This window comes from Lactuca sativa, chromosome 4, assembly GCF_002870075.4.
Source record: "Lactuca sativa cultivar Salinas chromosome 4, Lsat_Salinas_v11, whole genome shotgun sequence".
Classification (NCBI taxonomy): Eukaryota; Viridiplantae; Streptophyta; class Magnoliopsida; order Asterales; family Asteraceae; genus Lactuca; species Lactuca sativa.
The window spans coordinates 116,068,023-116,083,443 of record NC_056626.2 but is presented as its reverse complement, the minus strand read 5'-3'; the positions used below and the strand labels follow the sequence as shown (position 1 = coordinate 116,083,443).

General features: G+C 32.8%; 1 protein-coding gene across 1 annotated transcript; it reads left to right on the top strand.

Moving 5' to 3' along the window:
* The first annotated feature begins 3,236 nt into the window (after window positions 1-3,236).
* Window positions 3,237-6,988, top strand: LOC122197481 (secretory carrier-associated membrane protein 1). Its single transcript, XM_042901642.1, has 12 exons — window positions 3,237-3,299; window positions 3,474-3,542; window positions 3,630-3,692; window positions 4,499-4,532; window positions 4,808-4,930; window positions 5,121-5,183; window positions 5,301-5,394; window positions 5,844-5,889; window positions 5,970-6,037; window positions 6,289-6,337; window positions 6,700-6,765; window positions 6,893-6,988. The coding sequence occupies exons 1-12, from the start codon at window positions 3,237-3,239 to the stop codon at window positions 6,986-6,988; spliced, it is 834 nt and encodes a 277-aa protein (XP_042757576.1).
* The last annotated feature ends 8,433 nt before the right edge of the window (window positions 6,989-15,421 follow it).

The window sequence follows — 15,421 nt, the reverse complement described above, 5'->3', positions numbered from 1 at the left end:
TCATTGGAAATCCAACATAACTCGAGTGATCATGCATGAACCTTCTACTTTTCACACTCTTCAAATAAACAACCACCACTCTAGAACTCTTGTTACATATGTTTATCTTTTCTCTCATCCTCTCACAAAAAAAAGAACATAACTTTTCAAAGCTTCAAAAATTAAAGCAATAAATCTTCAAATCTTCAGAGCTTCAAAGTGTCAAACAAGAATCAAACACGAACTGAACACAGAAAGATTCAAAGCTTCAAACAAATATCGAGCCCTAACAAAAAAATCATGAAAAAAAAATCAAATTAGACCTATAAGACTTCATGTTTATGGTAGCATTTCTTTCACTATATCCAAACACCAAAATCAAACACCGTCGTCACAAAACACAAATCTATCTTCTATATCTCTATATTTCTCTTTGTTCCTATGGTTTAGAGACAATCAAACACCAAATGTAAAATTAGGTAAAAATTAAAGGATTTTTTTTTTTAGAGAGTAGATGTGGAAAATTGGGACAGCTACATGGATAATTTTATCACCGGAGGCTACCGGTGGGGATAAAGAACAGGGAAAAGCGTGGGTTAAGTTTGGTTTAGGTTTCCATCTTTATAAAATAAATATTCTACCAACGTGGAAATTATATGACTCACACACAACAATGTCATCAATAATTTACCGATGAAACCGGGAACATTTATAATGCCTAATATTTTAGCAGGTTAATTGATAGTTAAAAAAAGAATACAGAAAAAGACAAAATATTATAAAAGGTTTATGTGCTTTCCAAAAAGTGGCATGTTGATTGATATACTTCGTAAACGCTTGAAATCTGCCCCCATCATTTCCAAAAAAATCATAGCTGGCCGTTAATCCCTTAAATCTAACTTTTGAGCTATTACATTTTTAAATAATCAATATGTCAAATTCTAAAAATATAATAAGTCTCAGAGACTACTTATGTAATTTACTTAGAGGTTTGATTTACTTTGTAGAAAGTGACAGTGGTGGTGATGGTGGAGGGAGGACGAGGATGGTGGTTATCGACAGAGGTCGTGGTGGTTGACGGATGTGACAATGGAGAGAGGATATGAGGATGAAGATGGTGATGGATTCTGGTGAATGGTCATGGTGGTTAGAGGTGACGGTGGATAGATGATGAAGATAATAGTAATGGATAATTGTGGTGGACGGAGGTAGTGATGGTAATTGGCGGGAGGTTGAGGATGAAAATGGTGGAAACCACAAGTATATAGGTTTATTAACTTCGGTCCAAGTGTAAAAAGGTGTTTTTAATAGTAGATTTAATAGAAAGAGTAAATTACACCAATCGTCCCTCGTGCAGATGTCAGAAAGCACATTCAATCCCTATTTTTAAACATTAATTCGGACCGTCCCTTGTTTGGTTAAAAGCTACATGCTTCATCCTGCTAGACATAAAAAAACCCTTTCGTCCTTATTTATTTCTTTTTTATTTATTTTTCTGTTTGTTTGTAATTATGAATTATTTATTGATTTATTTATTCAAAAAAGACTTTTAAAAAGAAATGGGCCCCTAAGAAGACATTCATAACTCTTCCCCCCTTTCTTCTTCAACAAACCTCTTATCTACCATCACCACTCATAGTGGCGACTCTGACGACACCTTCAGCCAACTCCAATACTCCGATGACATCTCCAGACGACTCCACCAAGCCACCCCTTCCCTTTCCCCAATTTCCTTTCTTCTTCTTCTTTGAATTCGATCAATCAAATCCCCCACTCTCTCTTTCTCTCACACACAAACTGCTCTCTCTCTCTCTATCTTTCTCTTTCTCTTTCTCTTTCTCTCTCTCTCTCTCTCTCTCTCTCCCTCTCTTCAATATCCTCTTTCTAATCACCGACACCTCCACCTATCAATGGCAACACATCCTATAACCACCATTGATCATTACTCAAACATCAAAAAACGAACGCTAAACCTATAAATCGGAGAAGAGGAGATTCAAATCGGAGAAGCAAGCTCAGATCAAACCCAAATCTTCTCCGGTGACGACGAAGACAAAGAGGGGGTCACATTCTTGGCGGTGTTTGAGATGGTTTTCAGGGCCTGATTTGATGGTAGTTCAAGCGGTTTTGGTAAAGGTGAGGTTCAGAAATAGTTGTCGGTATTCAGTAGTAGGTTTGATTATTAGGTGGTGGCATTTGAAGGCAACGATTTTCGAGGGTGGTGGCAACAACGATTGCTATTTTTGGTGGTGTAGAGGTTAGAAACAAGTGGTGCGGAGGTTGGGTTCCATGACGGGCGATCGGTGTTCCCGGTGAAGTAGTTCATGGTGAAGACGATATTTAGGAAAAAATGGTTGATGGTTCTGTGAATAGAAGGGCTACAAACAAAAAAGAAAAGTGGCCGGATTTTTAATTTAAGAGGTGTTCTTTGGTGTGGTTGGCCGGAAGTGGTGGATCGTTGGGTTTTCAAGAGTTAATAGAAGATGGAGGAATATATATAAGCAAAAGGAAGGTGTAGGGTAGGGATGTTGGGGGGGGGGGGGTCTTTTGTTTTTAAATTAATAATAATCATTATAACATTTAAATTAATTGGAAATGAAATATAAAAAGACATAATAGTCATTTTATGACTCGTAAGGGATGAAACTTGCAAATTTAAACTAACAAGGGATGAAGTGTGCAACTTTTAACCAAATGAGAGACGATCCGAATTAATTTTTGAAAATAGGGAATGAACGTGCTTTCTGACACCTACATGAGGGACGATTAGTGTAATGTAATCTAATAGAAAATCAAACGACATTAGGAAAAGAGCCAACCATGCAATTTTTTTGAAACCATAAAGGTAGATTTGAAGTGTTTCTGAAAGATATTCTCAACATGCAACTTTTTAGAAAGAAAAATGACAATTTCTGAAATTTGGTTACGATGAAGGACCAAAAAGCACAAATGCAATATTTAATTGGCATACAATCACAAAAATCGCCGAGTCTTGCACTGTAAAAGCTCTGCTTATAGTTTTAGCGAGTTAAGCGCCGAGTTTTACAATGTAAAGGCTCTACTTTTTCTCATCCCGTGAAAATCTATGAAGATTTCATACTGTCCAGGCAACTGATCTTTGAAGTTTTCATGCATCTTAAACCGAACGAAACTGTGATTGAAAAACCACACACATCAAAATACTCAAAAATCTTCATGTCTCATTCATTGCACAAGTGATCGTAGATTTCATAATTACCATTTTGTGATTTCATTTCATGGGCAACCCTCCTTACGATTCTAATCCCTCAGTTAGAGATGAATCCAACCCTTTTGCTGTGGTAATCTCATTCCTGTTTCTATTGCCATAAACCGTGTTTTCTCTTGTTCTTTAGTCTGCAATTTTGAATTTTATGAAGATGGAGTTTCTTTGTTGGGACCTTCGTCATTGAATAATATCTTCAATTATCAATTCCAATTCTAATTGTTTTTATTTATTTTAATGAAATTATTAGGACTCAAGTTCAGAAGCTGTTGACTTTGGTGATGGTTCTAAAGTTGATATTCCTCTTGATAGCGCCTCGGTAAATAGTAAAAACTTCAAACAGTTCATCAGTAAGGTTAATAATGGATCGGGGTTAATCTTTTTTACTCCCATTTTGTCTTGCTAGGATTTGAGAGCCAAAGAGAAGAAACTCAAAGACAAGGAGGCCGAATTGAATAGAAGGGAAGAGGTGTTTCTTCTTTCCCTTCATATGCTAGTAATTTTGAAACTTTTCTACTTGTACATTATGAATTTCAGTTAAAAGATGAATGTTAGTAATTTGGCAGTGTTTGGTTGTAATGGAATTCACTAAAGATGGATTTTAACATATCATCCTAAAACCCTAAGAATTCAACTACAAACACTTCCTCCTTTAATAAAGGGAGTTGATTCATACACATTAGTTTTTTTGTCATACAAAACAATGACATTTTTCTTTTTGCACATTGTACAACCCCTCTAAAACATAAATTGTTGTGTATGACAAAAAAATATTGTGTACAAATGAGCTCATTTTAATAATCCTCAAGTACCTTTTAGATATTTAATAAAAATAGCATTTCCATCCTACTATGTATAATTTATGTTTTTTTTTACCAAAACACAGGCTTAAAGAAATTGGTGAATAAGAAATAAATAAAAAGGTAATTTAAATTCTATTGTAAGTTTTCATAGTTTATTTTCGAATATGTATGAATAAGACAAACAATATAGAAAAAAATGAATATAGGACAATGATATTATTTGTTGTTATTTACTTTCCAAATACTTTGACATATTTACAAAATATTCCACGAACCAAACAAAGATAATATTGAAAAATATTTTGAAAAATAGAGAAATGGGTGTGTTTTATATTCATGTTCTTCTATTAGTGTGTACTATTTAATCGACCACAATGTTGATCTTAAGGGTTGTTGCTAAGCATTGTATATTTGTGCTTCTCAAACTTATTAATATGCCATCATCGTTTACATCTATCATTATTTAGTGCAGGAAGTGAAGAGAAAGGAGGATGCAATGGCACGAGGTAATGTCATTCTTTTCTTATGCATACATAGTGTTTAGCATGATGGAATTGAGGAAGCAATGAAATGCTTCATCCCGTTGTAATTAAAAAAAATTATATTTTTCGTCTCATGGAATGGAGTGAACCATTCTGGAAGGAATATGATTACTTCCACTTTGTTAATTTTCGTTAGTGGAGGTGTTTTTTCACTCCATCGTGAAATGAAATGAAACATCGCAATATATCTATGTACTTTTTAAAGACAAATATATTTATATTCATGATGATCTATGCAGCTGGAAATAATGTAGAGGTAAAAAATTGGCCACAATTTTTCCCTCTAATTCATCACGACATTCCAAAGGAAATACCCGTTCAACAACAAAGAACACAATATGTTGCATTTACAACGTTGCTAGGTATGTAAATCAACTTTTTTTTTTATCAACACTAAATTCATCCCATAAATTTTTTGTTCGATTTACAAAATTTACAAGGACTCACTCTGTTCTCTCATCTGTGTAAAATACATAAATGCCCTCCTCATCGTCATCATCGAAAGTATGTTGCTACTTATGCATGACTCTAAATATTGTGATATTTTTTCAGGTATAGTAGCATGCCTCGTATGGAATTTTATAGCAGTCTCCTCTATTTGCTTTCAAGGAGAAGGTTTCTTTATATTACTCATACAATGTCTTCTTATTCTTGAAGTTTTAATAACAAGACCCTCGTTTATTGCGATATTACATTTTAAGCACACTACTTGTATTTTCTTCATTTTTGTAGACCTACAAATCTGGTTGCTTGCTGTTATCTACCTCATAACAGGAGTTCCTGGGGCCTATATATTGTGGTATCGTCCGTTGTATCGTGCTATGAGGTATAACCCTAAGGGTTATTTTAGTAATTTCATACATGCTATTATAAGGTTAAATGCAATAAATAGAAAATACTTTAATTTATTTGTTTATTATAGCATTGTACTATGATTTCTTCTTATTACAATGTTGTGTTTAAAAATCTACCCAGTTATAGCAATATTATTCAAATATAGTACAATTTTTTAATGCTATAATGAGTTGATTTTTCATACTATATAATGTCCTAATAAGAAAATAGTTGAAAGTATGATGCTATAATTGGGAAATAAAAATTACAAGTAAAATAATTTAATAGAAAGACATTGAAGTAGGATGCTATAACACACAAACAAATGTAAGTATGTTTTTTTTTTTTTTTTTTTTTTTTTTTTTTTTTTTTTTTTTTTGCATTAGTCATGCATGCTTGTTGTATATATATAAACACTTTTCTTGTGCTTTTTCTCAATAGGACTGACAATACTTGGATGTTTGGATTCTTTTTCTTTGCATACACAGTAAGCTCCTTTCATTTTTATTTTTTTATTTAAAGTTTTGTGTGATGATTATTGCGGTTGATACCCTTTTGTTTGTACAGTGTCACATTGGCTTCTGTGTATATGCTGCTATTGCTCCTCCAATGATCTTCAAAGGGAGATCTCTCACGTAAGTTATTGTCTGGATAAATGATGTTTTACAAATATTTTGAAAATATGACGCCACACCTGGGAAATGGAAGAAAAAGTAAACAAAGGCAAATTTGTAAAAAGTAAGGCTTTGATGGGAAAAGCCTCATTTCCTCGACTTTCTCTATCAAGTTATTCTTTCCGCATTAAATCAAAAAGAAACACCCATATATAAGTAAAACAATACCTATCTAGTTATAAAAATGTGTGAATTCTTTTTAAATGTTTCAGTGGAATTATGCCAGCGCTTGCTATTTTACCTGGTAACTTTTTGGACGGGGTGAGTTCTTGACTTTTTTTTCCTAACATTCCTGCTTCACATATAATGAAGGGCTAAATGCAAGAAATAACAACATACTATAAATTATATCATTGCTATTAAGAGATTATACTTTCAAAAAACTAGTGAATTACAGTGGTGAAAGCTACTTTGTATTTCAATAGCATTGCTATAATTGGGTTTAGATTGTTCAAAGTATAATGTTGTAACATGAAGAAATCGAAGTAGGATTTTGTAATGGACAAATCAATGAAAATACATTGTTATTTCTTGCATGTAACCCTAAAATCAATACGGAACCCACAAAACACGAAAGGAATTTGAAGAAAAGAAAAGTGGACATTTTTTGTTTTCATTTGCAGGTTCTCTATTTTGTTGGATTCGGACTCTTTGCTCTTGAATCAACGATAAGCATATGGGTGATTCAGGTTCTTGAGTTTAATGCACTTACCTTTTGTATATTTGTCCCCTCATACTTGTATTAGTAGTTCAAAGTGAAAATTCATAAGTGAGGACCTTGACCCTAACCCTCACATGTTCTCTTTCGACATGCAGGAAGTTTTTAGGTATTTCCGTGGTAGTGGAAAAGCTGAAGTAGCGAAACGTGAGGCTAGAAAAACGACTATGATGGTAGCATTAGGACATGCTTAATCATGCACAAAAGGTACCCAAGTAAGAAAGGGTTTTAGACGTGCAAACTAGCTGTTTTTTCTAGAGTTAATGAGAAAGAGCTACGCATGATTACCCTTTTTTTTTTTTATAGATTTGATAAGTGATAGATCTTTTAGCTAATCTTGTAAGTTTTGCTTTTCATAGTGTGTAATAAAATATATTATGTCCGGTGAAGAGTTAAACTTGGAGCTTACTAAATGAATGGTACTATGATTCATTAATTCATGGATCATGATTTGATTTATGGTGTCTTTTTGATTTAACCACTTCAACAATTCATGACTCATCTTCTTAGCCATAAGAATGCACTAAGATGTCCTTAGATAATGAATTGTGATATGGTTTCATAACCATTAAAATGATCACAAAACATTATACTAAAGTACTTTCCCATTTTTTCAGCTTCGAGAAACTTTTATATTTCTGCCTAATTTGATTCTTCTCATTTGTTCTGCCATACAGTGAAACTTTTCCAATGTTTCAGAATTACACTTAAACTTGTAAGTGTAACCATATTTACTAACTTTTAGTGAATCATGACGAATAGCCTTATCGATCTTTGTGGTGGACCTGACCAGCGCACAACCAAGTGTACCCGATCCCTTTGTCCTTCACTTGACTTAAATATATATATATATATATATATATATATATATATATATATATATATATATATATATATATATATATATATATTAAAACATTTGTTTTTTGTTTAATTTCTACCTGATGGAAGCGATGGAACCATTCACGCCCACAATAAAAGAAGAAGAAGCAAATTCATTTGAAAAAAATGTCATATCCACCTACAGGGTGGGCATAAAACAAAAACCAAACTGTTTTGGAAAACTGACCATTAGGTTTTTGGTTTTAGAAAAACTTTTTTTAAAAAAATTAAACCGTTTGAGAGCGTTTAATTTTTAATTTTAATATTTTATTTAATTTTTTTGTATATTTTTATACAAATAAAAGCTAGAACTTTAGGCTCATATTCTTGCTACCAGTCAATTTTACCAAATATACCGTATATATAATAATCACACTTAAACGAGTTAATGTCATCTAGAAACAACAATTTTAATTTTGCACAATTACACTCCACAACAATATACTTCTAATTTATGGTTTTGTACAATCGCTACCTCTAGATCACTAATATATGACTTTGTTCTAATCATATCACTTCTCCCCATTTTAATCGGTTAACATGGTCATATATCTTATATCTGAGGGCTTGTAGCGTAGTAGTATCCAAGTTGGTGAAAGGGTGTCCCTCAACCATAGATTATTTGTTCAAGTAACATTTTGTACGGAAAGATGTAGTTTAGGAGAAAAATAGGTTTGTGTGTTAGTTGTTCTAAAGGAATGGCCATGTAATGTTAGACGTAGTGCTTAAATAACATTCACATAGTTTTATTCTGCAAGTTAAGGAACAAAATGTTCCATTTTTGACATTCATATCTTAGAAATCCTAATTGTACATCTTATATCACTAAACGATATAATTAGGCTCGGTTAAAATTATTTTGGTCATCCAAATTTTGTTCCAATCAAGTCAATGACAAAAATTATGACATATTCTATTCTTTTATGAATAAACAATAACTTAATTTGTATTGATGATAGAGTTACTAAACATACTGGGTGTTGAAATTGGTAATTGAGTTTATAGTGGTAGAATCATAGATTTGTTTTTATTTATTATTATTATCATCGATAATACTTTATTGTAGTATACTTTTAAGAATAATACTTACGGCTAATGATCAAAGAATGATAATAGCTTGAGAACTGGTCTTAGGTTCAAAACCTGATGAAATGAAACAAATTTAGATATCAATATTAGCGGTTGGGGTCCTTGGGGAGTGAAATTTATTAATGGAGGTATTCGGTTCAAAACCTAAGTACATTTTCTGACTCGTGGTGGTGTGTGATCAAAACAAAATTTGATCATGATTAATGGTATGCAAAGCGAACAACTAGTTGATAAGTTTACAGACAACATAAGCATGACAAACATGATAATACCATTCAACTTTAAACATGTTAACTATCACTATGTGAATGGAGTCTCCAAGAAGTTAGAAAACTTTTTAGTGAGATTTTATAATAAAATGCTTAAAATAAAAAAAAAAACATTATATTTTCACAATATGAGATTATTATTATTATTATTATTTTAAATTTGCTTATATAAAGAGCCCACCAACTTTGTTTTATCATTTTATTGTTGTTTAAATAAGTTGTCGATTTGCTGTTGGTCAAAACTATTAGACCAACCATGATTATTGGAAAATCTAATAGCAACAACTTGTAAATTTACAAGCTATTTGAAAAAACTTTGGTTTAAATATACAAGAGCATTTTAATGTGGTTTTTTTCATAAAAAACTTAAAATGAAAAGCTCGTTATATGTTTACAATATGAGAGCTTTATTTTCATTTGTTTTGTTTTCTATGAGATCTAATAATTTTAATTTAGTCATTTTATTGTTATTTGTATAAAAGTGGTGTATATATATATAGGTTCAAATGTTTTCACTATCTATTGTATGAATGTATGATTGATTCTAGACCAATCATTTTAGTTATTTTAATAAAGTAATTAATGCATATTAAATGTTGAAGATGTAATTAATATCCATTATATCTTCAACATGTAATAGACATTAATTACTTTCATAAAATAACTAAAATGATTGGTTCAGAGAATCAATCATACATGCACACAATAGATAGTGAAAACAAAATAACTATATATATATATATATATATATATATATATATATATATATATATATATATATATATATATAAACTTTGATTTTTTATTTATATTTACTTTTAAGTAAATAGCACCATTTCGTATCAATGACATGGTATTTTAGATAGTGATTATTAGTTATTTGATATCATACTGAATTTTAAATTTCGAGCAACACATGTTAAAAGCAGAATCGTTCCTTGTAGCTTTGAAGACTATTCAATAACTCAAATATACCAATTTATAAATAGTCGAAATTATTACCTTTACCGTGAAAAAAGTTACTTGTGTAATTTGAACATTTCCTTTACTAATCTGTAATTTTTAATATTTGATAAGCTAAAACTGTTTATGAAAATAGTTTGATGCTTGAAGTCTAATTTGAAGCTTTGTGTATCCATAAAGTTACTCTTACTGGCGTAGCTTTTTCGTATTAGTTTTAATGATTATTCCAAGGGATCATAATCCATATTTTTAATTTATTATAGAGAATGTGTTGATTGCCCAAAAAGATCGGATTAAAACAACATTGGTTTTATTAAGAAAGATAATAAACCTGATAGCAAGATTTAAAAAACAATATAGTTATAATACTTGCTAAAATGTGTGTTTATATGTGTCATAAAGCCATCAAAGTATTGAAAAAAAAAAACATAAAAATTAACGATCATAACTTGCAGATATCTAAATAGGCTACCCAGATATCAATTTGCTTTCTTTTATATCACATTTGCCAAAGACCGTTCATTTTTTGCAATTGTCATGTTCATCTCTCAAAACTTTGTTGTCAAGTGGTCCTTTAAACAGTAGTAAGGCAACACATTTCTTTGCAAAATCGTTCAGTGATACGTAACCAACCAAAAATGATCAGTAACTTGTGCATTTCCGGTCCACGCATCCTCGGATATGTCGACCCATGTACGTGCCAACTCAAATTCCTCCCTCGGAATCCACATTTGAGTGTGTGGCTCGTGAAGGGGTTGGGTTTACAGAATATATTAGGAAAAGTCGAGAAGTTCCCGAACATGTTTGGGGCAATGGCTGACGTAGGCATTTGACACTATTGTTGAACATTTTAATATTGAAATTTGAGGGATGAATAAATAGGGACGTCTAGTTAGGTTTGGTAAACTGATATCGTCATATCAAAAGAAAAAAAAAACGTTTCTAGTTGGTGTGTTTGAACTAATAAAATAAGATTTATTTCGATCGGATTATGGGGTGAGATTGTTGGAATCCATTTTGATAGAAACAAAATTGAATGAAAGAATGATAAAGATGGTATGAGATTAAAGGTTAATATTCATAGAATGGTAAAATAGTTTAAAAAATAAATAATAACTTTTAAAAAAATTTGACCGTTCGAAGGAATAAAGAGAGAGAATATGGCGGTCTCTCTTCCCGTAGCAAGCCTCACTGCACAAAATGTGTCCAACGGTATTGTGTTATTAGGGTGTGGGGAGTGATCACTACCAACCCACCGAAAAAGTGGTGACACATTTGCGCCACACCAACTTCACCACCAGACATAGGAAATGGTTACCACTCCACAACTCTCTCTCTCTCTCTCTCTCTCTCTCTCTTTAAATGATTAAATTAAATAAAAACATAATTTAAAACATAATAAAATATTTTATATTAATTAAACCACATTACATTAACTATTAAATCTAAAAAATAGAAAATTAAACCTAAATTACTAAAAAAACATAAAACACATAGAAATCGAAAACTAAAATACTAAAAAAAACATAGAAAATTAAACATAAATTATTAAAAAGCATAAAAAACATAGAATCTAGTTGCGATATTTGTCGAGAACTTCTTGTTGAGTTTATAAAAACACCCTTAAATTTACCGGGTCTAGATTCGGTTGTGGTACCGTGTTTATAATTTGAAGATCGGTGAGTGTCAATTGTTGTCGACGAGCTTCCTCCGTTGAATCAAAAAAAAATTCTAAAAAATTTAGAGTTTTGTCGATTTTCTCCGCTAGTACGTCCTTGATGGTTGATTTTCCGCTAGAAGACGCCCCATTTCTCGCTTTGTCCCTTCTCGGTGGTCGACGAAGTTGGACGTTTGGTAGACCATCCCCGTCAGTGGCGTCGAACTCATCATTGAGGTCGAGGTTAACACCAATGTCCGACTCGGACGTTCTCGGCCTTTTGCTGGAACCGGTGGTAAATCCCGAATACGCCGTTTCCGGATAAAGGACCCATTTTAGACCATTGCGACAAACTTCCCATGCTTTTTGGTTGGCAAACGCTTTACCATTGTTGGTAATTTTGTATTGGTACAACGCAGTTGATAAAATGCTGAAATCGTTGCTACCACTTCTATGCATATTTTTAAGATTGTCAAATATGCTGTTAAATTTGGTGCAAGCCGCTCGAAGGTCACGCCATTTTGCATTGACCTAATCATATGTCCGGCTCATTTGCCTTCATAAGCACGCGTGGAAGTGGTCTAAAACACGATTCCAAAATCTTTGACCCAATTGCGCGTTGCTGACATCCCCGTCTTGTGATATGAAAATCCAAGCTTTAACTAAAGTTTCCTCCTCCTTCTCGATCCATTGCGTTTTTTTCTTTTTTCCTTGGATCTTTTGATTTTTTTTTGCCTTCTATGACTTTCTTCAACCCGTTCATCGTCGTCGTCATTGTCGAGGTTTACGGGTTGAGATTGAGATAATGGAACTTGAGATAGTTGTGAAGTTTGTTGACGTTGGGAAGCTTGTGGTTGAAATTGCAGAGAAGGTTGTTGTTGAAATATTTGAAATTGGGGTTGAGTGAATTGTGGTGGTTGTTGTTGGTAGTAGTGTGGGTGGTATGAAAGATTGGTGAATAGAGGTTGTTGTTGAATGAAGGATGATAACAATTGCATGTAGCCAAAATTTGCTGACAAATCATTTTGAGTGTTTGGGGGTGTTTGGAGTGTTTGAATTAAGTGAGATATTTTGGTTTGGATCCATAGTTAGAAGGTAGAAAAGTATGAGAAGTTAAAGATAGTATTTTTTGTAGTGTAAAATTGTTAGTAAAATATGGGATATTTATAGTTGTAGTTGAATCGGTTTCTGAATTGATTTTTTTATTTATTATTATTTTTTTAATGTGCAACGGCTACAACAACACAATGGTCAAAATGACTGTTGGCAATTTACTCGTCTCCCATTCATTGTCTTCTTCCATCTTTTGAGTCACGTCACACCCAGAACACCGGTCCTTGGGGCGGTGTTCACGCATCTTCAAGGTCGCAACCTCATCACGCGTCTTTAAAGACGCCCACTCCGGGTAGCCTCCCATGTGTGTGGTGACATTCATCGCACCCTATAATAAGAGTACAACCATGGGTCTCAATACAATTTTTATTTAAAAACAAATGACGTATGTTTTAGAAAAATTAAAATTGATTGGTTGATATGTAGAAAACATATTATATTATTTTATATTATTAGCCAAAATAAGAAATTATATGTAACTAAAGAACTTATTACTTTACAAACAATATGTATATGAAAAAATAATCATGATGATTTATTAATTTAATTTAATTTAATTTTTATTTTATTTTATCATAATTATTGAAAATAAAATGATATATTTTAGGGAAAATGTCACTGTAGCCCCACTAACTTACAAGTTTTGGTTTAAAAGGTCCCTTATTTTATTTTTTGGCTTTAGAAAGGCATAAACTAACATTTAACCGGCTATTTTGGGATTTTGACACAATTCAACCGGTTTGCTTGCCATGTCATCATCCAAGTAACCTACTGAGTCAACTCAGACGAGTCGGTTTACACGTCATCGACTCACCACCGAGTTCACTTACTTGGGAACTAAGGGTTAGGTGGTCCTGTACTATATAAATGGATGGTCTCTTGGACAAAACCCTAACACTTTGTTACCACTTCCGGCCAAACATAACCCGACAAACGAAAATAGAATACTCGTGTTCCCTTTCATTGTCTTCCATGGAGCCTACCCCACCACCATCACCAGATACTATAAACTCCAACAACTCGATTAGCTCAAGAGACGGGTTATACTTGAACGATTTGCACATGATTTTCTGCGACTGTGGTGATAAAATAGCCGAGCAAAAAGGTGAGGTGGAGCGCATGAAGGAGGAGATGGGTCGCGATTACCTTCATTCCAGGGTCGATGTCCTGAACATGCAGCAAAGGTTCGAGAAGGTTGAGAAGCAGATTAAAGCTATTGCATTGTTGGTTGTGGGTCTTGTCGTGGTGATGCTCCTGCTAATGATTTTCATCATTCACTTGATAGTCAGCAAGTGATTCTCAAAGAGGTGAATAGTAGTGGTATGATAATCTAGTGTTCGTCGTAATCGTCTATTATGTTTAAGGTTTTTATTGTAATATATGTTATTAGGATTGTGTGTGTTCGTTTGTGTTTGTGGTAATCGTCTATGATGTTTGTGGTAATCTAGTGGTGGTTGTTTACGGATGTTTTTTGAAGTCGTGGGAACATGTAACAGGCATTTTGATATTATCTTGATGAAATGTAAACACCTTGAATGCGTTTTGATTTGTTGGGATCAATGTTCTTGATTAAGACTAACGATTTGGACACTTGGTTGGCTTAATTAATGAAAATTAATTGTTGTTGGTACACCAACTATGACAGATGTTAATGAGGTCAAACATTGGGGTAATTTCGTCAAGAGGTATTTTCGGAATTTACAATTTTTAAGAACTTACTTCCTTACTCGGTTGGGATATTTTCATCATTTTCTCTTTATAAGTACTTTACCTCCTTTACTCGGCAGTACATCCCATTTCTTTGTACATATTCTTGTTTGCATTTTGAAGTTAGCAGCTCTCGGAAATAACGAAGCAAAAATGGTGAAATGCTCATGTGGATGTTTGGCCATAATCAGAATGTCTTCCACTCCATCAAACCCTGGAAAACCATTCTATGCTTGCCCCACTAAGGTTTGTTTGACTTTCTTTATCAGGTCACTGTATCCCTAATTTATTTGTTTTTATCTTTGCATTCTACACTTCTAACTTCTAAATTGATTTTGTTAGGGACCTCGTAATGGTTTTATTTGTTGGGTAGAAGAAGCTGAAACTAAGAATATGAGTGCTGAAGCAGTTATGATTGCAGGATTGGCTAGGTCAAAAAAGAAGCTTGAATCAAAGATTTGGAAACTGAAGATGTCTTTAGTTCTAAGTTGGATTATTTTCTTTGGCATAATTGTGTACAAGTTGTAATTCGTATGTAGCAGTTTTTTATGTCCTTGTCAGGGAAATTGTTATGGTTATGTACATTATCCTTGTAATGACTTTCAATCACTAATTTCAATAATAGACATCAATGCCATGTTCACCTAGAGTAAATGGGACCATATATATCCAGAACTAACGTAAATAATGGACCCCAATACCATGCACGTCTATAAACACAACACACCATCATAAGGACATTGAAACCTTTTGCATACTTAACACCACAGTGAGTTCATAACATAATAATTTATATTAGATTAAAATTAAACAAAAACAGTACAGAACATAAAATCGAAACAATTAATCCAACATTGTTTAGCATAACCAAAGTGACTACATAACACCATAGTGAGTACATAATATAAAATTAAAACACTTAATCCAACATTGTTTAGCACGACCAA